Source organism: Pungitius pungitius, chromosome 8 (assembly GCF_949316345.1).
Source record: "Pungitius pungitius chromosome 8, fPunPun2.1, whole genome shotgun sequence".
NCBI lineage: Eukaryota > Metazoa > Chordata > Actinopteri > Perciformes > Gasterosteidae > Pungitius > Pungitius pungitius.
This window is the reverse complement of record NC_084907.1, coordinates 8,901,659-8,928,174: the sequence shown is the minus strand read 5'-3', so window position 1 is coordinate 8,928,174 and position 26,516 is coordinate 8,901,659. Positions and strand designations below refer to the sequence as shown.

General features: G+C 40.8%; 1 protein-coding gene and 1 long non-coding RNA gene across 5 annotated transcripts in view; one reads left to right on the top strand and one right to left on the bottom strand.

Moving 5' to 3' along the window:
• LOC119229756 (receptor-type tyrosine-protein phosphatase gamma-like) overlaps positions 1 to 26,516 on the bottom strand; it is a 389,594-nt gene that overhangs the window by 53,068 nt on the left and 310,010 nt on the right. For all 4 annotated transcript variants that reach the window (XM_062564177.1, XM_062564176.1, XM_062564178.1 and 1 more), the window contains 3 exons: positions 24,788 to 24,854; positions 17,618 to 17,775; positions 5,935 to 6,127 (listed from right to left, as the gene is read on the bottom strand). In XM_062564177.1, the coding sequence (XP_062420161.1) occupies positions 5,935 to 6,127; positions 17,618 to 17,775; positions 24,788 to 24,854 (418 nt within the window). The remainder of the gene's footprint in view (positions 1 to 5,934; positions 6,128 to 17,617; positions 17,776 to 24,787; positions 24,855 to 26,516) is intronic.
• LOC134132306 (uncharacterized) lies at positions 25,619 to 25,983 on the top strand. The gene is made up of 2 exons (XR_009956855.1): positions 25,619 to 25,681; positions 25,880 to 25,983. It is a non-coding gene; the product is annotated as an uncharacterized LOC134132306 (long non-coding RNA).

The window sequence follows — 26,516 nt, the reverse complement described above, 5'->3', positions numbered from 1 at the left end:
TTTGCTTTATGTCTGAATCTTAGACAATTCCACTGAAGGGAACTCTTAATGCTTCAGAACACAACAATAATTGACACAACATGCAAGTTAGGGAGAGCCATTTCAACGGGTTTATGACCCAATGTGCAATTTGGGGTCTACAAAGAAATGTTTTTGATCGGCAGTCCTGATCTCCGTCCCTACCAATTCTTTTGTGATGAGCTGCCTCATTACCAGTTTTTGACCTCATAAATGCTTTAGTGCCTTGACAGGAGCAGGCGGAAAAGCTTTCAAACAAACGTGGAGGTTGTACGTGCAGCATTTTAATGATGAGATGACACACACATAACCTTCTCTTATCGGTGGAATGGTTGACTATCCATTCTCTTTGGTCAGCGTATCAGTAAAGCTATATTTTGTCACAGGACTCCAAACTGGAAAAGAGGGAATAGCGTGTCCCCATTGAACAATGCACATAATGATTATTCCAAACACTGTATCATATTATGCAAATGAAAGTAATTTGATGATGAACATGGGTTGATTGAGAATAGGGCTCACTTGCCTTGTGGAACCAAATTGATTAGCTTGCTTATAAAGAGCTGCAGTGGAGTTTTTCTATTCATAACCTGCAGTTGAGCCCCATGTGGCTTAGCATTACTAAAGTCATTAGTCACACACACACTTTCACAAAGTAGAACAAACACACATTCACACACAGACATAATTTCGAAGTCAAGCCGAGAATGACCTCTATGCAGGGTAAACGTATTTAACAGATTATATCAACCTGGGCTCAGTCAGCCATACCGTGTGTGTGTGTGTGTGTGTGTGTGCGCACTAACTGCAGTGCTAAAAGCATATGCAGTTAAAGGAAAATGAGATGAAATAGCCTATGCGGTAGAAAACCCTAATGCTGCGTTCACACCAAAAGCGAAGCGAGTTTAATCGCCCGACTAGTACTAATTATTTCACATTCATTTGCGTCCTGCTTCATTCTTCCCAGAGAGGGGGCATAGCTTTTCTCTATGGCTTGTCTCCGTTGTAGCGTAATGGGTGGGGGGGTCCCTGCGGCCAGCTAGGGTGGAGCAGTGCCAAAGTAACGTCATTGACAGATTCCGAAACAAAATAGAAGGTTTATTTTCCTTAAATAATCTTTCAAACGTTATAAAGACCTTCAGTCATTTGGCAGTATCAAAACACAGAAAGTGCCCCCTTTACTTCGGGGTCAAGGGAGTCCTCCCTGCTTACAAGCCTTCCTTCATTCCTTCCTTGAAACACCGTCGTGTTTGGGTTTGTGATCATTGTTTCCTCCAGGAAGTGTGACTGGATGACCGCGGCAGTCTTTCAGCGCTACTTCAGGCTAACCAGCAGCCAGTTTGATGACCTGTTGGGTCAGATCGGGCCAGGATCTAACTTACAAGCGTTCAATCTCAGCTGTGGAGCGCCTTTCTATTTGTCTCTGGTGAGTGGCTGTTTCATCAAATATATTAATGCTTTGGCAGCAGGACGGCGTTGATGACGAGCGGAGCATCTCAACACTGATTGGCTTTAGCAAGACAGCGATTTGGCGGGGTATTCGTTAGGCTCCTTTTTTGTCTTTCGCGCCGCGTCATTCGTGCCACACATTGAAAATTCACATGATCCGCGCCCATTCACTTATGTGCATTGATTTTGCATGGAATCTACTCCCGCAAATAATTTCCTTCGCTTGTGCCGTGAACTCAGCATGATCGTCAACAGGAAATCAAGTCTGGGTCGTATTTCTAAATATGAAAACCCTTTACCTACTTACTACCGTACGCCTACTCTCTCCTTTCTCAAACATCCTGGCTATCAGATGGACCAGCTCAAACAAAATAAGAAGCAAATATCCAGTTTTTTCATGGTGAAAGGAATGAATAAGACAAACCGATAGTGGCCAGAATAGATAATAAAAAGCAAAAGAGCGATGCTTGCCTTTCAAACTGGACTTCTGGGGGGGATGTAAGTTGCATTCTCTCACTTTTAGGCTACACTAACTACCCTGGGCTTCTCTGATCCTCTTCTGAATATGTCTTTGGATACAGCTGGTGCTCATATGGTCCTTTTGTTGCCATGTCAGAAGTGGACATTAATTCCTATCTGTGTGCATTGTGTGTCTGGCAGGGTATTCCTCTCATGGCTTACATCAGAGATAAGAAGTCCATGTCTAACACACACTTGTACACCAACATGGGGTCTCTCTCTCTCTTTCTCTCTCATACATCTTTGAAGGGCCATTTGGAGGATGAAAGAACATCTTTGGCCCTGCAGCATGTTGACCACAGTTGATGGATGACCAGGTCTTGATGGTGGGTTGGGCTGTGGGGCTTTGCATTTTGAGGGATTGGGTGGGATTCCTGTGAGAGGACTTTGCTGTAGGTTACACAATACACAAATACTACTTTACACTATTCTAAATGCTTGTGATTTCATGTATGTTAGGTTAATGTACAGCCAAACTCTTTAGTGCTGTGAAAACACAGTTAGGCCACTTTTGAGGTTATTTTTACATTCTTCAGTACCAACTTAGTGCCCTTAAGCAGGACACATTGGGCACTGCGTAGGGCAGTAACCCAATGAAGACGTCAGGAAGGAAGTGAAGAGTGGGAGGAAGATATTTGCTTGCACCAGTGTTGTTTCAAGAATCGACACTTCCAGAACAAAATGTCTGACTATTAGGAAAATAATCTCTAAAAATGAGAGCCAGGCTGTGGGCTGTCATATGTGAATGTGATCTGAATCTGATGTGAATTATGTAATTGCTGCTTTATGTTAAATTTATGTTAAATTTATGTTCATTCGCTGTCAAACTCCACACTAGTTTCCTCAGCAAATTCTATTCATATTATTCTGTAATTATATTGTACATTGTAATGTTACAATCTACACTACTACAATCTACACTCAAGCCTCATTTAACACATGCCAACTTGCACATAGTCATACTCTGACTGCCAACTGTAAACCTCTAAAAGAATTGACATCATGTAAATACTGACACTCATGGCTGTATAAGGAATTGAACAGCTGATCATCTCAGCCTAAGACACCCAGAACTAAACAAAAGCAAAATAGTTTATAATGATGTTTAGAGTAAATAATATTGGCATATTATTGGCAATCGAAAGAAGTGTTCCTAACTTACTTAAGTTAGCACTTATACTTAAAATTCCATAGTTTGGGTTTTATTCCTGTTTTATGTTGTAGTCTCATGTCTCTTGTGTCCCTGGGTAACTTAACTTCTGCCTTGTCCTGTCTTCCCCGGTGATTGTCTGCAGTGTTCATGATTGTTTCCACCTGTGTCCAATCACCTGCACCTCCCTTGTGCATTTAAGCCCTGTGTGTCTTGTGGCCCTTGTGGTCCCTTGTCATTGTTTGCATGTTACATGTTGTTGGTAAATGTTCTTGGTCCCTGTTGGCGTCTTTGCCACTTTTTGGATTAATTAAAAATACTTTTTTCAGAAGTCTGTGTGTTTGTGTGTGTTTTCTGTGTGTGAGTTCTGCCTCTGCCTACCTGCACCAGCCCTGTGACAGTTTCATACCATTCACTGAGACAACCTCTAAAAGGGATGCCATTGCATATTTGTGCAAGTGATTATTTATGTTTAGCTGACGCTTTTAGGACTTAAAATAAGTGCATTCAACTAGGGTCAGACCCAGAACAACAAGAAACCACATTTCAAGAAAGCCAAACCACAACAATGCTATAAGTATGTGCTATCATAAGCGGAGACGTCGGATTGACCTGCTGGGAGGGAGGCACCAACGGCAAGGTGTGAGATAACCAGAGCCTGGACCAGAACCTGGGTCGCCTGTCTGAGAAGGGGGACGTGTTGTTGCTGGAATGTTGGCTCTGAGGGAAAGTGGAGACTGCAGAGTGTCACACTGAGGTTCCTGGCAGTCAGGGTAGCGTTAGGATGGAGTCAGTTATTATTTATTGTGAATATTACCTGTAAATTCTGTAGTAAAAAGAATACCCTGCATTACAGTGTTTGGATGTCTCCCTGCTCATGTACCGGGAGGCTCCTCTGATATAGTAGGCATCTACAATTTAGAAGTTGAGAAGAGGAAGAAGTCACTTTAAAAATGCTTTAAACTGCTCACCGCTTTCAAAAAAGGACGCTTTGAAAATGCGATGATGATATGAGATGAGAGCATTTTTCAAAAGGAAGAAAAAGACACAGACAGTGAAAAGGGGAACACCTTGGAAAAAAATGTCTTTCCTTTGGAAGGAGAGTTTGGTTTTGATACAATCCTAGCTTAACCCTATCATCATCATCAATTCACCATTAAGAGATTCTATTTTTTACGACTGCATTGCTACACTTGTTTAAGATGTATAGAACAGCTCATGACATGTGAAACAGTTTAAGGATAAACAAGCAGATCCATCCCATTCTAGTCACAGAACAGGTTCTTTCTACTGGTCTCATTTGCTCCAGAAAACAAGACATATGTATTAAAATGTTGGGTTGCAGTTTTAACAACACCAGTCTGTAAGTGCATCTTCACACCTCAACTAAGGATGGAGGTAACTAGTCATTCAGGGACACAAAAGACAATGAAACACTATTGCTGATGAGAAACAATCATTAGCAGGAAGCGTTCAGGTCGCGCTTCAGGTAAATAGATTGGCATGGGGAGGTAAGAAAATGACTCTATAGGTTGAGTTGATTTTATGCTGGCTTATCGTTTTACAATGGCGAGAGTCTGCATGATGTTGGTTTAAAAGAAGTCTCACATAAACGCAGATTCCCCTCTTATCTCCAAGCCGGCCCTCCTCCTCCTCCTCCTCCTCCGCCTCATCCGCCTCTTAGCATCTCCTCTGCCAGCCTTATAGATCTGCCAACAGTAAACATGTCCCACTGCAGCGCTCAAGGACATTCTGCATTAAATACGCAAACAAACTGTGCCAAAAGAGTACACACATGTCTGTGTATGTGTGTGTGTAGGTGTACTTCTGGGTGATCCTCCTCTCTCCTAGTCGACCACATGGAAGTGTGTACGAAAGGGAAGGAGGGGACATCTCCTGCTATGACAGTTGACACGGCACAGATGCTAGGCCACACGCAAACACTTACTAATACGCTGAAAATACCCACACACACGCACACACTGCAAAATGTGTGGTGTTGTTTGAGTGGTAATGAGGCGGCAGTGGAAGGACGGCTGGTGTGCCTCCCACTGCCTTATGCCAGGAGAGTTGGCCAACTCGCTAGTGAAATGACAGAGCGCATGCCCGGACCACCCCCCCCCCAACACACACACAATCAGCAACACTAAATATTAGGGCTGTCTGGATTAACACATTAATGCAACATATTTTAAAGTAGTTAACGAACTTTTACCGCGAAAACAAAATGCTGCAGTTAGTTACATCAAGATGGACAGAGCTTTTTGCCTTGGATGTAAAACAAACAGCCGCGACGTACAGCAGGAAAACTGTGCATTAACAATTAAACGACAGTGTCTAAAATACACGTTTTCTAAAGTGATTACTCCTTACTTTTAAGATTTAGTCTTTAGAAGAAAAACAAACAACAACAACAACAGTGATTAATCGCCATTAATCAAGATTAATTCGTTAATTTTTAAACATATCTCAACACTTAAATGTAATAAGAAATATAGACAATCTGCAGTTTTAAAAGCTTTGATATAGTAAGGTGTAAATGTTCTGTCATCTTCATCTTGCAACTGTTTGCATTTCAGCACCTAAATTATTTCTAACATGTTGATAATGTTTATTGTTATCATAAAAACATTAAATATTGACACGGCTAGGTTTTTCCTCCATCACACAAAAAAAAGAGTTGACAAGTAAACAATTACGCAAGTATTCGCTAACTCTTTATAGACATCCCATTCTTTATTAATTAAATGTACAGTGATAAGGAAATAAGGAAATGTCAAAAGTCTCTGCACCACTACCTTTGGACGCCTCCGTGCCATACGGCCCGCTGCCGCGCTCAGTCAAGTCAGGCAGCCAGGCATCTTTGACTGCTGACTTGAAGACGTGGCGGTTGTCCAATCTCTGGATGGGCCTGAAGTTGCTGCGCAGATACTCAACCGACTTAACGTGGTCCTGCTGTTCCGTGGTGAAGATCGAGTAGAAAGCCTCCAGCTGGTGCCGGCAGAGACAAGGATAAAGAGGACAGAGTGAACAAGAGGAGAGTTGGTGTCAGGTATGTCACTTACAGTACCATGTTTCCCAAGTAGAGAGCTGCGCTCCATAAATGCTAGGTTACTTGTTCATCGAGTCTTAAAATGTAGGATGGGAGCCAGAGCCATCAGTTATCAAGCTCTTCTTTTATGGAATCTGCTTCCATTTTTAATCCCGGGGGCGGACAGTCACTCAATTTACGACAAAGCTGAAGTTTCTTCTTTCTGTTAATAATTGGATAGTGAGGGCTGGACTAAGGTCTAGACCAGTGGTTCTCAACTGGTCTGGCTCCGTGACCCACCATCACCCCAAATGACAAGCCGCGACCCAAATCGAAAAAAACGACACTCCGCTGCATTCAAGAGAGTTCCTTCAAAATAAAATCACAGGATGATTTTTTTTAATTTTTAATTTTTTAATTTTTATTTTCCCATGCAAAGGCCCGCGACCCACTACAAACGGGTCCGCGACCTAGTTGAGAAACACTGGTCTAGACTACCCGAGGGGGAAAAGAACTGGCTGGGAAGAGGACTGGCTGGGACAGACAGATGGAGAAAACTAGCTAACATTTCTAGGAGGCCTAGTTGATAAAATTGAAATAAACTTATTAATATCATGCTTCCCTGAAAGTTTGTGTTTTGTTTTTTAGACTGAAATAATTGAAATGCAGTTCAAACATGAACAGACTAAAAAGTCTCTGCATAGTGAATCCTAGCTGTGTCCTTAGTGCTGGACGACATCACTGACAGGGACGACCATTAATGATTGATAGATAATTGATCGATAAATAGACTGTTTATGCTCTGTGTGAAGGGAATCCTGCTGGTGATGTCCAGAGAGACACCGCTCACTGCTTTTGTAGTCTCTGGCACAGCAGAAGTTCAGTGCAAGCATAGTGGGATTACATCTGGATAGAACTAAGACACAGAGGGCCGCCTGTACATTTGCATGCGTAGCATTCACTCTTGCACTCTTTCTATCATGGATCAGCCAAAATCAAAACAGCAAAAACAAAAATCCAGTGGAAAAGAAGTTGATGTGTTATTTCTGCAACTGTATGTATTGACCAGTGTGCTGTAGCAAAGTGTGAAGTACTGTGATACGCAATATTCCCACTGCTGATGCTATGACTGGTTGAAATTATCCTGATGCCAATAATGGTGATGAATTGAATTTTCACTGCAAAACGGAAGTACGCATTCACGGGGAGTTTCTGTACATGATTAGGCGCACTTTACGCCACCACCCCCATCTCTTTGTGGGAAACTCACACTTTTCCCTTGACTAACCCGTGAATGCATATGCATGACACGGAAAAGCTAATTTTGCCTTTTTCAGTTCCTGTGATGCAGTCTGTAGTGTGGCTTGTTCGCCATGCTCAAAGACACTTTCTGCAAATTCAGAGGAATTGGAAAATCTAGTAAGCAGCTTCCAAAGTAATGCCTAGTCCAGCCTTTGAAGCAAATAGTTAATCACAGGGAAGAGGAAAAGTTCACGGCCCAATCCAGAGCAGAGGGCAAAGTGGCCCTGATGGGTTTGCAATCATAAGGTCCCTCACCAGAGGACATGTTTGAATCAGTCAACTGCCAATCTTTCACACAGACATGTTACCTCCAAAACATGAACTTCCTATGAGTGTAGGTCCTTGTGGACTGTATCTCTGAAGTGCTCATATTGGCAGACTCATGACAGCAGTGTAATTAATGCTAAATCATAAATATCTTAGTCCACTAGTACACTAGTCCAATTCCTCGGTGCCAACTGTGGCCCAAAGCTACCTCACGTGCTGCTAAAACTGGAAAAACTGGAAAAACCTCCTCAAATGGAGCAGAGATGTATAGGCCAAAGGAGTTTTACATGGGGTAACGATGGCTGGATTTGGCAGAATTTTGAATGATTTGTAAAACTAGAAGGTACTTCTGGAAGGATCGTTTGTGGAAACAAGAAGTCATACACTGTGGTTTCTGATTGGTTGAATGTTTTCTGAAACATTGTAAAATGTATTCAGCTGCCATGTTCATCAAGCTGTGAACATTTTGTACTGCTTTGGGTGGATATTGAAGTTGGCCTCTTTCGTTATGTTGCCATTTGTCAAATGCATGCTGTGTGGCAAGACGTGCGACCAGACATGGATTTGCACTGTGTGACTGAAGTGTCATCTTTCTGTCTGTGTTGCCAGATGGATACTCTGTACAATGTGTTTGGAAGCAATGCACACAGACAAACAGCTTGTGTGCAAGCAAGTGTTGGAGAAGCGAAGGAGGGGGCGTTGAGAGGCAGATCAGTTTCACAAAGGTAAATGCCTCCATTGAAAATGTGTGAGCACAGCAAATTATATCCTGTGCTATGTCCTGTACATCAATCTGGTGCTCTGAAATTTAAAAAAGAAAAAGAAACTAAACCTCAGCAAAATAATGTATGAAGGCATTTTGAAGGGATTATCCTTAATTGTTGAAAGTTGTACTTACAAACCGACTAAACTCTAATAATTGGCTGTAAAAGCATGTTTGTCTAATGAATCCACAAGAGATTGCACAAGAGAGGAAAAGAAAATTAGTGAACATATGACCTATTTGGACAAGTGAAGAAATAAAACATTACTATTTTACCCTGTGACCGGCTATTACCATGTTTATGGAAAAAAAAGAAAGGATGAACAATGGACCAAAGCAGAGAATTACAAACAAATGTAGAAGATTGGTAAAATTAATAAACTGCTAATAGCCTTTAAATAAAATACTAAGTACTGTGTTTAGATAGAAATTTAAAAAGCACATCTCTCAAATAGCTTTCTCTAATTGAAATTCAGGGCCATGAATATCCACATCAAAATATATATAACGTAAATTTGTTCAGATATACTGCTTTGGAGAAAACTGTGATGCATGGATAAGCCTATATAATCCCCATGTCCATGCCCACAGCAGTACATTTCCCATGCTGGTTCTCCTCTCTGTTTTTGCACACCGAGTGCGAGACAACAGCCATCTACTGTAGGTACAAACTCACTTCAAATCTGAACACTCTCTATAAGGATGGAAAAAGTCCTCAGGTCATGTGGGACTGGAAGTGATGCCTGTGTCCTAAAAAAAGAGTGAAATCAGCAGTGCCTCTAAGACTGTGTATGCGATTAAGAGCACGTTGCTCAGAATGCTTATAACTGCTTGGCTTTGCTGTTTGTTGACTCCCACTACACACATGATTACTCTATGTTTGTGAGAATGATTACTATTCATGGCTTGCTTCCCATCTGTGTTTCTGTTCCCACTGTGGACAGCAGGAGTACACAGAGCTGAGAGCCGTCAGCCCTTCCTCCAGCTCTGGATCTATCACAGACAGCACATCACAGTGCAGTCTAGTGCAGTCTAACACCAGGTCATGTTGTAACTCCCACTGTAACTCTTCAGTGTGCCCTCCCATCTGAGAAGAAATCTACATACCATCACAGCATAAAGCAGAAACTGGCAAATCAAGATGCCTCTAACATCATAGGCAGATTGACCAGATTATTTAACGGAGACACATCTGATTTTAACTGCTTTTGCTTTCTATAGACAATGAATAAGGCCCGTGCTCTGCCCAACCTCTACCTCTACCTATTTGTCAACTGATCTGCTGATTCCCGTTACCAGAGGGTAACCCCCTAGCTTTCTCATTATACTCAGTTTTGTTAGGAGCTAATTAAACTAATAACACACAAATATCACGGTGATGGGGCCGTATGGTTTTCATCTTGCTCGTATTCTGTGCTCCTTTTCGAATGATTGGGATTACTGGATTTACACAAGGGCTTTGGCAGTAACTAGGCAGTAACTGAGGTGTACATTTGCCTTGTGTAGCAATTATCTCCTGTAACCACAGTCTCCCTCAGTCTGGCTCCCTGCATTGCCATTATTCATCCATCCACCAGATGCCCTGTGAGCATGCCCGTTTCCTCTTTCCGTCTCCAGCCCGTTTCCAGCCATCCGGACCTGTACCTGTCGCACCTGCACCTCATCTGTTGTTGTTTCCTCCTGACTTCCCTGAGAATATAGTGTCTGCATATGATATGTTGCTAATTTTAGTCTAAATAGGTTGATATCCGCCTTGATATGAATTCATATCTCATTTAATGCACATCACTAATTCAGCTTCTTTCCCAGAAAGATTTTGCATATTCTTAGTATCAAGCAGAGATGCCAGAAGTGAAATAGGGAAGTACTTTAGCTACATTGCATAGCAGTGTATAACCAATGCTATGATTGCAACATGCCATTTTCATAAATATTTTAACGTTTTCTGTCATATGCATTGAACGCGTTGTACATCCTTTAAAGGACCCATTATATGCCCATTTTACCAAAAGTTGATTCGGTTCCTTGGGATCTTAATGAAATGTCTGTAACATACTTAATACCACAAGGATCATTTAAAACAACACGCTTTTACCCTGTCTAAAACAGCCCTCCACAGAGTGACCTGTTTTGAGTGCCTGTTCCTTTAAATGCTAATGAGCCATCTCCCCCGTCCCCCCTCTCCTCTCAATGCGGATCTGTGCAGATGACCACAGCGCATCTTGAGGGCTTCATTTGTTTCATGCTGCTAGCTGGCTATTCCAAGTGTATTCGAGGACATGTAAGAGTGACTCCCATTTCATAGTGACGAGAGAATGATAAGTAAGCTTTAGGAGTTTTAGGGTGGGTAGACTTGCCAGATACCCAAATGAACGTGTAGAAGCACTAAAAAGTGGAATATATAATTTAATAATATTTTAATAATACGTTATTCCTTCTGATTACATGACATCTATAACACTTCAGTCCATCCTGAAATAAGTTTTCTTCCCTTTTCTCCCTATTGGACAGTTCTTCCTGTGGATGATGTTTTTTACCTGCGTGTCAAATTATTTTTTTAGATGACTCAATCTCTTGGATATGCTCTACAAAGAAGTCAATCATGGTATGCACATGCGCCTAACTAGATTTTTTAAAATTTGTGAAAACATGTTTTTGCAAACCAGACGCTGGGGCTGATTCTCGTGAAATTTCCGGGGAATGATTATTGGGTCAATGCCTTTAAACGCTAACGTTTTTTTATATCTCGTGAACATTATATGTTCTTTTATGTGTTTCTTCATACGTGGCCACACTGATGGCATAAAGGAGAGTTAAAGCCCTGTTATTATTGGACATGGCTACAATCGGTGTTGGGAAAGTTCACTTTCTACATGAACTGGTTCAAAGTTCAGTTCACACATTTTAAAATGAACTAGTTCAGTTCATAGTTCAAACTTCAAAAATTTTGAACTAAGTTCACAGTTACAAAAAATGAACTAGTTCAGTTCTTTATTTCCATACGTTGCTGCGAGCTATTATTTAAAAAAAAAATTGCCACAGCCCAGAACCACAGACAGCAATTATTTTATCAGTTTTAACACTGAAGCTATGCATCAGGTTTAATCTTCATATCCAATTTTGAATCCTTATCCAACCAGGGTTTACATTAGCATTGAGGAGACAGCATTTCCATATTGTTGCTTTAATGTTGCTGTCCATTCACTCCACACTAGCAGCAGCTGCAGCGTTCACCCCTACAGTACATTCTCAAACACATGCTGCTTGAATGGTCTTTTTAAATAAGGAATAAAAACACGACAGTTATCATTAAGGTGCAAATGTTTGCAAAGAAAGGTCAGATTCCTCCCATCCTCACCGACCTTGTCAGTAACTTCATAAAACTCATTAAAATTATTATATGCCGCAGCTGTCGCCTCCATGCATTTCTTTTTTTTTTTATGACGCATGCGCGGTGCGACACTGGTGGCTGGTGTTGCCAGATGGGTGTTTTTTCCGCTACTTATTAAGGCGTGTTTACGGTGTGTTTTCTATAGAAATCTGGCACCCTATTTCACAGTTCACAGTAACGTTCATCAGGCATTAAAACAGTACGTTCAGTTCACGTTCGCCCAAAATATGAATGCGTTCATGAACTATCGTTCAATGAACGCGTTCAGGCACAACACTGGCTACAATCACCATGCTGCCGACAAGCCCAAGTTGTATTGGGTGCTCGCTCCTTTTGCTTGATGCACGCTCCTGATCTTGAATCTAGAATCCATTGCTTTACCTTAGTGTCCCGGATGTTGGTGTTTTTGCGGCTGAATTTTATGGGCTGAATATTCTAACCATGATTTGTTTTGCGGCTGAGTTTTTTAACGGTGATTTTTTTGCGGTTGAATTTTTTGCAGTATTTTAACGTTGAAAAACATTCAATGCATAAATATTCAGTGCTAAAAATTCAATCACCTTTTTCTTTCAATACCCGATGACACAGATTCACTTCCATAATCTAGGCTTGGTTAGCGTGTGGTTGTCCTGGGTACAATGCTCATCCTGGACTTTTTTTAAAACTTTTTTTTTCTTATTTCTTTTTTATATTCCGACTGGGTGTCCGTCGAGCAGCTCGCAACTTTAATTACTATTGATGTTTAAATGCATAGCCTACAGTATATGCATACCAAGCCAGTGGCGTATCGAGAACATTTTTACTGGGGTGGCCAAGATGGGACACAAAGCTAGTGTGGGGTGGCCATAGTAGACGCCGCTGTCCCCATTTAAGCAGCAATTTAACAGAACCTGTATACAATCCGTTACATATACATAATTGTACACAATTGTAACAAAAACCAAACCAATCTTAACTCCAAACAAAGTATATACTATGAAGTAATGTTATGTAAACCTTTAAACTCTCATCAACAATAGAGGATTCTAATAATAGTAACAAAGTGCAATAGAGGTAGCTAGTTCTTGCTTTTGCTCATTCTGCTGCTTCAAAATGCTTTCACATAGGGCCAAGACCACACGACAAGACTTAAAGTCCAATGCAATGCCACCAGACCAAATATAACTAAAGGGTTAAGGTGCTTCTTCATAATGTAACTTGTGAAAATTGTATATAAACAGTTGTAAGATAAACCAGCAAACCTTAATAACACAAAAACAAGACCATTAGACAAATTCTGGGTTCATCCATCTTATCAGATGAATTTGCCTGTTTTGGTGATTGGTAGCAAAAAGTTTAATAAATTTGTCCATGTCCAGTGACTTTGCTCTTCTAGCCTCAATGCTGAGAACACCCAGGTTGCTCAGTCTGTCATCTGTCATTGTTGTGTGCAAATGGGTCTTGATGAGTTTAAGAGCTGAGAAGCTGCGCTCACATGCGGCACTGCTTACCGGGAGGGCTATGGCTATCTTGCACAGACGAAAAAGCTCGTGGAAAAACATCCTTATGAGGTTCAAGGAACACTGCAAGTTCAACAATACCGGAAAAGTTTGGCATTCCACTTTGCGGTTTCCTTTGCAAAAGCCTCCTTGTCTGGTGGAGTTCATGACTGAGATCTTCAGAGTCACTTTCATAAATTTCTCCCAGGCGAAAGACTGCTTCTTCTTAAAGGAAACATATGCTTTTGCGGTCCAAAGCTTGTATTCCTCTCATTATTTCACAATTGTCTTTTGAGAAGCGCCTGTCTAACTCTCTAAGTATGGTGTCCACAATGGGGTAGAAGATTGTCCTCCTAAAGGAATCCTTGTCACCATCGTTACATTTGCGCAGAGCCAATGTAGAGGTTATGACAGACCCACCAAGTCAGGAATTTTAATGCAATTTGCTCTGCCTCTGCCTATTTAAACGTCTAAAAATATGGGAACTGTGAAGATGAGCTAATTAATACAAACAAAAAGTCCTTCATCTCCAAGAGCAAAAAGTCTTTAAACAGCCCTTAAATCACAGAGCAAATAAATAAGTTACAGCTTGTTCTTGTGTTATAGCGACTTAAATCTAGACTGTCACACTATATTTCAGACACTGTTAGCTCTATTGAACACACATCTACAAACAAACACCCTCAGTCTTCAGTCCAGAAAATAGCGTTTCATATTTCATGGCGGTATCCTAATAATTAAAAAAAATAAAATGCTAACGTTCAACATTTAACTTGGTTTGCAGGCTGCTAAGCTAGCCAGCTAGTGCAGTGTAGTTTGACTTTTAGCTGCTACTTAGTGCTAGATAAAGTTTTCCTACACATTCAGAGGGAACAACGATATAACTAAACATTAAATTACCATACCTCTCAATCGACAGATTCCGGCGTTTTTATCGTTGTTGTATCGTCGCTGTAGTAAACTGTGACCGTCCTCTTGTTTCACGGACCAGCGGCAGATGCAGCGCAACCATGGGTCACCTGACCTGCATGGCCAAACGTCCGCTGAACAGAAATCAGCTCTTACAGCCTCAGTACGACCATTACTGTTAGTTAAAAATGTAAAACTGGCCCTAAATCTGTTGTTCAGCTGTCATCATTGATTGACAGCATTTCTCTTGTTTCTTGTGTTGAGGAACTTGACCAACTACCTATCAGATCTGGGGTGGCCACAGGGGTGGCCAATGAGCTTTCAGGGGTGGCCACGGCCACCAGAATCGCCACTGGTGCTAGCCCACTAGTGGGTCGCGACCCACCAGTTGAGAATCACTGTTCTAAATCTTCGGATCTCGAGGAAAAAAGGACACCCATTTGGCTCCATCTTAGCTGCTTTCGGGGAAAGTTGGCACAAGTGCACACAATACCAGATGGAAAATTATAGAAAAAATGTCCCACTTGCAGTTGCTATAGGAGGCTGATCTCAACAGTACTTCCCAGTTTGCAGCTCATATTCAGGTTTGATGCAATATGAGAGCCGCGCGGCCTAAACCATCTTAGGTTGCTACATCTGAGATGCAACTTGCCTCTTTCCCACACACAGTTACACACCTATACACACACATACACATCATTGAATGCACAAATAAAAGTGGGGCTAGTCCTCACGACTGTTTGAAAGAAAGGCTTTTTGGGTGAGTTGTTGTGTAAGAACTTGAGCATCGATTCTCAAAGGCCCAAAGCAAATGCCGTCACTCCGGCTAACCTATTTCAACTATCTATCAAAACAAAAGACTAGTAGCAAGAGTGGCGAGAAATAAAATAAAAAGAGTCAGAGGGAGAAAAAAACTGGAGTCACCATCTGTGTTCATTTTCTTTCCAACCTCATCCTTTTATCTTCCTAAATACTGTTTTCTCTGGAGAGTTGCAGCGAAAAAAAAAGTAAACAAAAGCCCTTCAAAAGGAGCTTTTAACCATGTTGAGAAAGAGTGACTATTGGTCAGGAAGGATGGATGATGCTTCCTTGATGACTCATTGTCATATTCCATTTTATATTCCGCTGTTCTGCATCGTTTTCTATTTATTGATTGTCATTTGTTTTTTGAAATAGTTGGGTGATGTAAATGTGTTCACAGTGACCACCACATTTTAAAAATATATGTGTGTTTGTGAAATATGTCGAGGATGAATCCGATGCATGTGCAGTCGTAAAGGCTGACACAATGGTAATATAATTAGGTAAAAGATTAGATTAATTAAGTGTCAAATTATATCACAGGTTACTCTACGTGTGAAGTAATATTAATTTAATTGCCCATAATTTTCCGAGCCAAAATGTCCTGGGAAAGAAGAAAGGTCTAGCCTCGCAGAAATCCCCCAACAGAAAAAGAAAATCTCAGTTTGCTTCAGACATGGACCTCAATTTGAAATCTCATTCTAATTCATTGACCGATACGACCTTTATCGCTTGTGCAGCACAGTAAAGGGGAGACCTCTCCTGAACTAAAACAATGCTCAAAGTGTTTTCATTCTTTTCTTGTAAAGCCACTCAGAATTCAGAATTCTGCAGCCAGGGTTGGACAAATGTAAATTGAGCACCTGTTTCACACAACCTACACTGGCTACCAAAATCTGTTACATATACTTTTTAGTCCATGTGTTGTTCTTATTCGCAAAGTAAAGCACTAAATGGCCTCACTCCCTTTCATATCACAGACTGCCCATTGTTTCAATCCACAGCTCCTCCTTTTACGGTTCCTGGAGTCTTCACATAAACCGTTGAGGATGGTCCTTTTTGCCACCACTCCGTGAAAATATTGAAATCTAAATGAAACTTTCTAGTTTTGCATTAAACAAGCAACTGCCGCTTCTGGCAATAAGGCTGTTCATGAAAACAAAATGAGTTCTTTGCCTTTTAATATTATTCAGTGAGAGCAATTATTCAGTAAGAGAAATATTTATTTAAAGCTAGCCGAGATTGTGCTAAATCCAGTGATATCTTTAACATTTTTCTCAGACAAACCATGAGCCGAATTGAGAGTACAAAAACCACCAAGCCATTTGTGGAGTCTCAGCCCTAACCTGCCCCTGATCAGGTGAGAGTTTCTATTGCAGCACCGGCGTACGCAGAGGGGGCCAGGTGCAGCTCTTGGGGTGGGTCATTGATGGGAGGTACGTCCCCAGATTAATCCTCAATCAGGGTGATATGTTCCCAGCCCCGCTCGCAGGAGCACGGCTCTGTTGAGTTGCCAATCAGGGTAGCGGCATAACAGGAGCTGCACCCTGGCCTCTCTATGTGTGCCCGGCTCATATCCTGAGCAGAACTCTCCCCGTCGGGCGGTAAGTTGAGACGCCACTTTGTTCGACCTTGTAGAGAAGTGATATTGAAATCAACCCCTGGCTAACAACTACATTTCTGTCCTAGGCGAAGAAGGAAAACCCAGGACGCTTTACGTTGTTTTTTGGATGCGTGTTTGATCCCGGTGGGACCGGCAGCAAGCGGACGACGTCTAAACCCAAGAACCCCACAATTGTTTCGTGTTTTGTAAATAAAGCCACGCTGACTGCGTGTTAACCCTTCCCCCACTAACTTTGTGTTTGGTTTGGACCCAGACGCCTCACACATTGAAGCGTATAAATCATAACTATCTTCTACCTTTTACATTTTGAGCGTAAAATTATTCTGCTGTTTCCGCAGTGGAATACAGCCACCCGCCATCTTGCATGACTCATGGCTTTTTGTCTTCAAATGTGAAAATGTATTCAAATGTATTTTTATCAACCCTTAAATGTGGTTTGTAACTGCAGTGTTTCTTTAAACATTAAATATAATGTTTAAAGAAACACTGGAGTTACAATCTCAATTAATAAATCTCAAGGACACAACAAATGGATGTCAAGCCTAATGCTAGACCCAAAACCCACAAAGGCTATCTCCAACATCTCACACAATCTCTATGTACCACAGTAAAGCTCATTATGTGAAAGTCGCTCAGCCCCTACAAGAAGAAGCATTCTCCTTAACAATGGAATAAAAATAACACATTTAAGCGCAATCACAAGATCATTTTTTCAATATAATCTTTCATCATTCATTCATCGAGGCCATTTGGTTATGATCTTAAAATAGCGCAGCTTAATATGGCTGAACTGAGCTTCCATGTTTTCTCCCAAAACAAGAGATGCACCTCATTTTGACATTCAAATGACTTGAATTCATTACAAACAATAAGTGATTGTATGCTTTGCTTGTCTTGTTATTGTGTGCTTCTTACCTGTTTGTAGGAGACCGAGATAGGTCTGCTGAAGACGATCCACTCCACCACCTTGCTGCAGGGCGGGGTGGTCAGGGAACCGGTGTAGCGATAGTAGCTTCCCAGTGCAGACGGCAGCAGGTCCTTCAGCACAAACGGCTCAAGGACAGTCTCTTTTTCTACATGTGAGAGGGCGATCACAAAACAACTCTTTACTAAGAGCAAGCAAGCAAGTTCTATTGTTTCCAAGCGTAGGTTTGTGCAATTGATTCATTGATTTCATTTGAACTGCACTGGACTCATTTAATGTCCCCATGTTGACAGACATAATTGCACTGAGCACCTATAATTATACCTCCGTGGATTAGTATAAATAAAAGTCAACGTAGGAACATAACATACCAAAGCCCAAATGTTAATAATGGAATTACTCCTGGAAGGATAGACCAAATCAATTATGTGAACTGTGGTCTGAAAGGAAGGAATTAAGGCTGTTCAGTAAGAGCCTTTCAGAAAAAGCTATTTAAAGCAAAACAATTAAAGTAATTTGACAAAAACATTTTCAGAAAATCTTTCTGTGAGTGGTGTGCCTTGCTTCATTGATATTAGAAGAGAAGTTTACTTGTTTTCTACATCCGACAACCACAATTAAACAATGTTTTTACATTGACATTGACATTGACATTTTTTCCAGTGAGAAAACTATTAATAACGTTTTTTATTTCTACAATCATCTGCATGTGAATGTGAAATAATTTGTGTATATTCAAAAATAAATATGAAATGAATAAAACCAAAAATCAGCTATGGGAGAAATATTAGCCTTGAAATGATGTATCTGAAGTTTTTTCAACGTTAAAATACTGCAAAAAATTCACCCGTGAAAAATGTATTAATTTGAGCAGTAACCATTCTGCTGAAAAGGAGTGGGCCGAAGCAAAAGAGCTTATGAGCGCCCACCCCAAAATTAAATAAAATTTGTCATCTCACAATAGTACTACAGACCATAGTGCCAAATAGAATAAAACAACATCAACAACGATTACAAAACAAAAGCAAAAGGGATTATATACACTTACAATGTCTGATCATGGTAGAATACTCCTAATGGACAATATTTTCATTTTCATACTAAAAATCTTTTGTTTGTATTTATATTTAAACAGGTTGATATTTGGACATTGTTTCATGTCTATCTCTAAGTTATTCCACAATTGCACCCCTCTGATCCCATACTGTTCTAACTTCTTAATTTTTTTATTTGTTTCAATAAAACTGTCAAGTCTAGAATTGAAAACCTTCTCTAGGATTTTTGAAAATTGCGGTAATAGGGAAACCGGCCTATAGGTAGTAAAGAGATGCTTGTCTCCTGCCTTAAACAGAGGAATCACTTTTGCTACTTTCATACTATCAGGAAATTGGCCATTTTGCAACGATAAGTTGCAAATGAAAGTTAACGGCTTACAGATACTTTCGATAACACTTTTTAAGGTCTTCATATCCATATCATTCAATAGTCTGTAGAAGTTTTCTTTTTACATCCCCTAACAATGTCCAGTATCTCATTTGCCACAACAGGTTTAAGAAACAATGTCTTAGAGCAGTGATTCTCAACTGGTGGGTCAACCTAAAAAAAATCTCTGTTAAAATATTCAGCCGCAAAAAATTCAGCCCAAAAACACCAACATCCGGGACACTAAGGTAGAGCGATCAATTCTAGATTCAAGATCAAGCGCGTGCGTCAAGCAAAAGGAGCGAGCACTTCGGCTTCGGATTGTAGCCATGTCCAATAATAACGGGGCTTTAACTCTTCTTCATGCCATCAGTGTGTCAGGATTACACCTTCGTCCCGTTCACCATCACCTCCCACTCAATCCCATTCCCCTCCCTCTCATTCAGTCACCCGATCCCTGTCACCTGACTACTAATCATCTTCACCTGAACCCACCTGAGCACTCCTTTATAACCCAACATGCATCACTCACCCGTTGTCTGATCTCGTCATTCCGTGACCACAGACCCACCGAGCTCACCGCTGTGTCTTCCCAGATACCTACCTGAACTCTAGTCGTCATTGTCTTGTCTTCTGTCAGTGATTGGCAGTGTTTTGAAACCATGAACATGCTTGAAGAGGCACATGAGCCGCTGTATCGTGGGGGGGGGGCAGCGGCTTTAACGGAGCGTGCAGACGTATAAACCCGACAGGACATGTAGGAATAACGGCGAGTGCGGAAAGTGGTCGGTGGAAGGATCCTTTTTCTGAGTTTGGTATTAAGCGGGCACGTTAAATGATCTTCATGACCATGGGTAAACTTTATTGAGGATCTGGCACAACACAGCGACCTGCAAGTAGCGCAGTCTTAAATAAAGGGATGTACGTCTTAATGCGACGCTTTAGAAATTAACTCAAAGAGATCCTGTATTTGCTCATAAAGTCTGAAACGAGAACCCATTTTTCAGTGACGGTGTTATGTGACTACTGGTTTGTTTTCCCCCGACAGGCAGATGTTGTCTGCCTCAGTCACTTGAGTCGTCACACATTTGCAAACATATTGTTGAAAATGTTCAAATATGCATCCCATATCCAATGCAGAGATTATGATTGTATAAGTGAGCGCTACGTCACTGCCACCGATGAAGAAATACATAAAAGAACATTATTAAACGTTCGCCACAACCTGGATTCGAACCCTGTTGAGCAAACTAACATTATGTCGTGGGGCGGCTGCGCTACGCCGTCGGCCAACCGAGCTTATAGCATGGTCTGCTGATTTGCATACTTAAATAAAATTGTATATTGTCAGTGGCAAGAAAACGTTTTGGTTCAGGGTGAACATTATATGTTATTTTATGTATTTCTTCATACGTGGCCACACTGATGAAATAAAGAGTTAAAGCCCCGTTATTATTGGACATGGCTACATTCCGGTCACCATGCTGCCGACAAGCCCAAGTTGTATTGGGTGCTCGCTCCTTTTGCTTGACGCACGCTCCTGATCTTGAATCTAGAATCGATTGCTCTTCCTTGAGGTCCCGGATGTTGTGGTTGAATTTTTTGCAGTATTTTAACGTTGAAAAACATTCAGATACATAATTTCAATGCATAAATATTCAGTGCTAGAAATTCACCTTTTTTTTACAAAACCCGATGACACAGATTTACTTCCATAGAATTTGGACCAATCAGCCATGCAAGGTTACCAAACAAGGCAGTTGGAACATGAGGTCACAAGACAATCCACCCTGTTAGGCTTCAACATGTGTGTCCAGAAAAATCGGCATTCTGTGAGGAGCTACTGGGACCTATGGGTATGGCCTAAGAGTCTGATACGACACAGAGTAAAGATTTTGCATTTAAAACAACACCATTTTCTCTGACACTGATTGGTGACTGGTCCTAAATCAGGAAGTTTTTAGATCAATCCCTACAAGATGAAAAGAGTTTAGCAAGAATGCTATAATAGCATCATTTCGAGTATTTCCTCACTTTTCTCCAAGCTGTTTTTCATCCGCTCCCAACAGGCTTCAGGCAAGTTTGAATGACAAATGTTTCAACACCTGCCACATACTTTTTGAATGTGCCTGCCTTTTCCAAAAACTATCACTGGTTCAGAGGAACAAACCACCTGGAGGGTAAGGTTAATGTCAATGTACATCTGCGTGATTACTGTAAAAGTGAAAAGTAACAGTTCTGATAATTGAATTGATAAATAGTTCTTCAATGATTGAGATTCAGCAATGTTCTTGAATGGTTAAGGTTAGTTATTGCTATTGATTGGTTGACGTTTGGCATTGTTCTTGAATTATTATAACCTTTAGACATAATTCCCAAATTGCTGAGGTTAGAAAATATTCTCGTGTGGTTGAGGTTTAGCTTTGGTCTAGAATGGTTGGGCTTAGGTGTTTTTCTTGGTTGGTTTAAGTTAGGAAATGGTCTCGAATGGTTGATGTTTGTTATTGTTTTGAATGACTGATGGTATTGCACTTGAATCTTTAAAGTAGGCATTATTCTTGATTAATTGAGGTTAGGTGTTGTTCTTGTCTTGTATGGTTGAGGTAGGCATTATTCTCAAATGATTGTAGTTTGGTATTGGACTTAAATGTTTGGGGTTAGGTATTTTTCTTAGTCGCCTTTCTTTCACATCAGCTATGATGCGGCTCCACCACATAGTACTCCCATGTTGCTTTTTTTTCATCCTCTCCTCAATAGGATATCCAGAAAGTTGGGACAGCCACATCTGTGTATCTGCCTTTCTTCATTTCATATCGTATTTTTATTGATTTTATTTACACAATATAACTTCAGCAGTTTGGCATGATAATAGTTATGCAAAGACATTTTTAAGGTCATCCTTTTATGAATTTTAGGTAGACCTTTAGAGTTTAAATAACTTATTTACAGGTTTTGGTTTGATCAGAATACCTTTCCTTCAGGCTGTCTGGTGCACTCCATCTTAATCATACTTCATCTCTAGCTGTGCTGTCCATTAAATTGATGTGAGGATAACGCTTGTAAGGCCTTTTTTTTGGAAAACTCTCTCTGCTTCTAAAATGATTCTCTTTTGACCTCCTCAAAATATTCATTATTTTCTTCAAGAACAAGACAAACCCACTCAACTTTTCTTTGATACTTATTTTGCTTTATCTCAAGAGCTACTTTCAAGATTGCAGTTGGTGTAGGTATTCTGTTCATCAGAGATAATGCACATGTTGCATATTCTATTAGCTTCTCTACGTAACAATAATGCGATGGGTATTTTAGTGACAATTTGCTGTGGATGATCAGTCCACAAAAAACCCTGTGTAGACAATGTGCTCTTCGCTTCTCTGCCGAAGCCTTTCATGAGTCTGCGATGTAAATCAGACACAACCTTTGTACCGGACTGATTTCACAGGGATGGCGCAGAGCCGCTTGCTGGCTAACTAGTCAGCCGGCATTTGTTTCAGCGAGGTTTCATGTAAAATGGAACAAGGAACGGGGTACAAAGACAGAGTCAGACCTGCGGTGCGTGTCCGCTAGACAAGCCCAGGAACAAGGGAAGAGAGTGCTTTGAAAAATGTAACCACCGGCTGCTCCATAGAGTAGCTCTGGTGGCAAAAAAGCAAATAACCAACCACCTTCCCCCTTGGGAGAGATGGGAATGTGGTCTTGATTGAACTTTAGTGGTCTTTGTGTTAGATTAATTATGGAGGCGGAGATGCATTTCAAAGACGGCTGAGCAGGAGATAAAGTACAAGTATCACGAAGCAGGTTTTTATCAAAGTTTTATTTGTGTATGCTGAAACTCTAAAATTCACTGTGAAGCTGTTGTGTTGATGCAAGGCGAGTGAGCCCATTGGGGGGGGAGACAAGACAGAACATTGCTTTAGAATAGATGTTTTGATCATGACAGAGATGCACTTCAGGGCTGCGTGCAGAAGGGCATACACTACGTGGTAACAAAACACAATGTAATATCTTTTAATTAATTATGTGAGCGATAAAAAAAATGTAAATCATCCCAGAAGTCTTGGATAATGGTCTGTATGTGAGGCAATAAATGATGCAAAATGCTGAGACTTTTGATGAGGACTAAAATGAAAGCTAAAGTACTCCGCACTTAGTGTGATAAAAATATTATGCATCAGATGTTATACCAAAGATCCTGCCTACGTGTTTTAAAACGTGTTTTCCTTGCATCTATTTAGTACAGCTATATTGGGTTATGTTCTAACAAGGCCTCACCTTGCTTTTATCTCCAAATGAATCATATTCTGTGCACATGCAGCTCCTCTAAAACCGGACCCATGTGGTGAACCTTACACACACTTTTCCTCCTGTAATTGACAGTCAGCAGTCCAGATGAGCGGATGAATGTTCAACATGAAGCTGCTGACTGTCACTCATAACCGCTGTGATTTAAAGTCAGATGTTACAGCCTTTGTCACGTTATTAAAATGCATCCTGGGACCTGGAAAACAGCTTAACTCATCTCTGATGTCACTTAATCTTTAACGCACATGCTTGTTCTCGTGGGCTAAGATGTTTTTTGAGGGTATTGTTATTACCACCAAAGCAAATGAGATCTAGGAACATGGTGACTTTGTTTGGGGAAAGTGGTCACAAGTTGATCAGACAGAATGTAGAGGAAAAAAACAAAGATCAATAAAATGATGAACTGTCAAGGTGTCAACTTTGAAGTGTGCATTAAAATGTCAAAATACCCATAGTAGAGAACCTACCAAGAACCTAATTATAAAACGTTATGTAATGGGTCATAAATTATGATATTGTATATACACCAGTTTCGGAACCACTTCATTAGAAGGAGAATTAAAGTATGGTTGATCGTAGTTGAACCGATGGTTGGAGGCAATGGAAATTGTGAGGACTAATGTACTGTTCTCTTGCCCTGTCTGACATATTCTTACCAATGAAACCAATTTCCAACAACTCAGTAGGAAACTTGCATGAGTTTGGGATTAATCTTTTTCACAGTTGATAATGAAATAAACAAATTGTGATCAATCTAAATTATGCTTTGTGTTGAATAAAATCCCAAATGCTTTAACATATATTTCCCCTTAGGGTAATGGAACTCTTTGTTTCTATTCTTTACCTTTTATTAGACAATTATTGACAATATTTCCCCATGACCTCCACATAAGTTTGAAAAGCAACATTTCCCCATAAGGCCACCAAAGCTCAGTCATAAGGCTTTTGTTAGCACAACCTAATAATTGTGCTAATGCGCTCCATCAGCGTGTAGAGTCTGTTGACTTTTTTTTTTTTTTTAAACATTCAGTTTACAAATGGATGATTCCTCCAACAGGAAAATTCTTCTGCTATGATAGTTTGCTGATCATTGCAGCAGCAAATTGATTCGAATTAGATTTGTTAAAGTGCGTGCACAACGCTATAGAATGGAAAAATGTCTGCCATATCCAAGTGATATTGATTTTTGCTATTGTTATTGAGACTTTCCAAATACTATTTTAACTAACCATGTAGTTGTAACGAATATTGCTTACCATGCAGAGCAGTCTGTCTGAGATGCTAGGATCAGGGCTGGACTCAACCATGCAGTAAATAACGGACCAAAACAATGTCCTAAAAGGGGCTCAAAGTTTTCGTAATAACATAAATTAATTCATAGCGTGACTCTCGCACAAGTCATCACCGTGTGATAGGGCACTTGTACTGCCACTCACCATGATGAACCACTCCCTTCAGGCCGTGGATTATGGGGTCTACAGCAGGATTGTCCTTCGCCCCCACCTGAGAAACACAAAATAAAGATACAGTGAACATCACATAAGATTAGTATTTGTAAAATAATTTCAGATTATGTCTTGCTGGACTGGCTGCTTGCACTCTTCCTGCAGCCTACCTCCGACTTCTGTTTTGGTTGTTGGCCCAGAAGAATTCACTGCTTTCTTTGGACAAAAGCAACACAACTATCATTGAGTCTCTGATTGATGGCTTCATTAACATACTGTCCATTCACTCTTGTTCACATGACCATACCAATTTATCCTTGGCTAAAGAGCAAAATGAGGCACAAAATAGTTCTCTGATGGAATCATGGTGATTTGTGCCAAAAAGGCATATTGGCCTGCAGACTGTTACGTTCCTACCTCTTCTGGACTTACTTGGTTCAGGTCTCTGCATCACGTAACAAAACAGCAGAATTTAATTTTAACCTACAAGTCTGTTTCTTTCCCACTTAAACTTTTCCTCCCTTCTGGTGCTCTCAAGGTCAATGTTTTTTTAATGTTTTTTTTCTATGCCTGAAATAAAGGTCAGTGGTTAACACAAGGGGGTTTAACGTTTCATCGTTCTAAAGGTGTGAATATAGAGCTAAGAAATGGCTAAGAGAGACCACAAAACATAATCACGCTGGACACCCCCTCATTTCGTAGTCACGCTCTTGCGACCATGATATAGTTTGTTTATATCTTGTGTTGTGAATTCTTCACGGGAGAATGTCGATGCTTTTATTTTGAAGTTTTATTTTGACAACGCATGTTGTTTCCGCTTCCGGTACCGCGAATACACGCTACGCGACACGGACAGTAGATCCGTTAGATCGAGTCATTGATGATGTAAGTTATGTTGCCTCAATTTGTACTCATCTGCTCACACTGTTAAGCCTGTTAGCTTATGTGTGTTTACTGTGTTCACTGTCAGTGTTATTTCTGTAATGTAGTCGTTCCATAATCGCTCAATGTTGAGCTAAGTGGCTAATCTGGCTAGCGAGCCTGCATTATTCAGTTTGTAATTTGTTTCTGTGTTTATTTCAGAAACTCCATCCATCTTTACGGTCATCTTACTGTCCACTATGTAACTCCTTCTGTCAACTAATCTGTAAGCCTACAACGGGTAAATACAGAAGGGTATAAAACAACCAGATGTCCGCGTGTTCTCTGACCGGAACCCTGTAGTGGTCAATGTCCTACAACAAACAGCATCTCCGGGGGGCGAATCCCCAACAAATGGTCCTTCGAGCCGGATTTATTGACTACTACAGAAGATGGCATCTGGGGAAAGTTTTACTCATCAGCCTCATTACGAAGAGCAACAGAGTCATGTGAGACATCATCGCGTCCCTAAACATCTTGAGGACTACGTCCTTGCCTATAATCCACAGCGACCTGCCCTTTCTTCCCACACGACAGAGGAGCAGAGAGGAGCAGCGGCCGCAGCGGACGGTAGCCGAGCGGATGCAGCCTCTTTTTCGGACAAATGCGCAGTCTCACACTATACCAACTCTGATGACATGCTGAACACCACTTCACTAAAACGACTCGTCAAATCCATCTCTAGGAATGAGAAGGAGGAAGATGCTGAAGTGGTTAAGCTAACACATAAACTCCAGCAGTATGAACTCCGCCGTCGCCGTCGTCAGGAGCTGCTGGAGCACATCGCTTCCTTCATGAG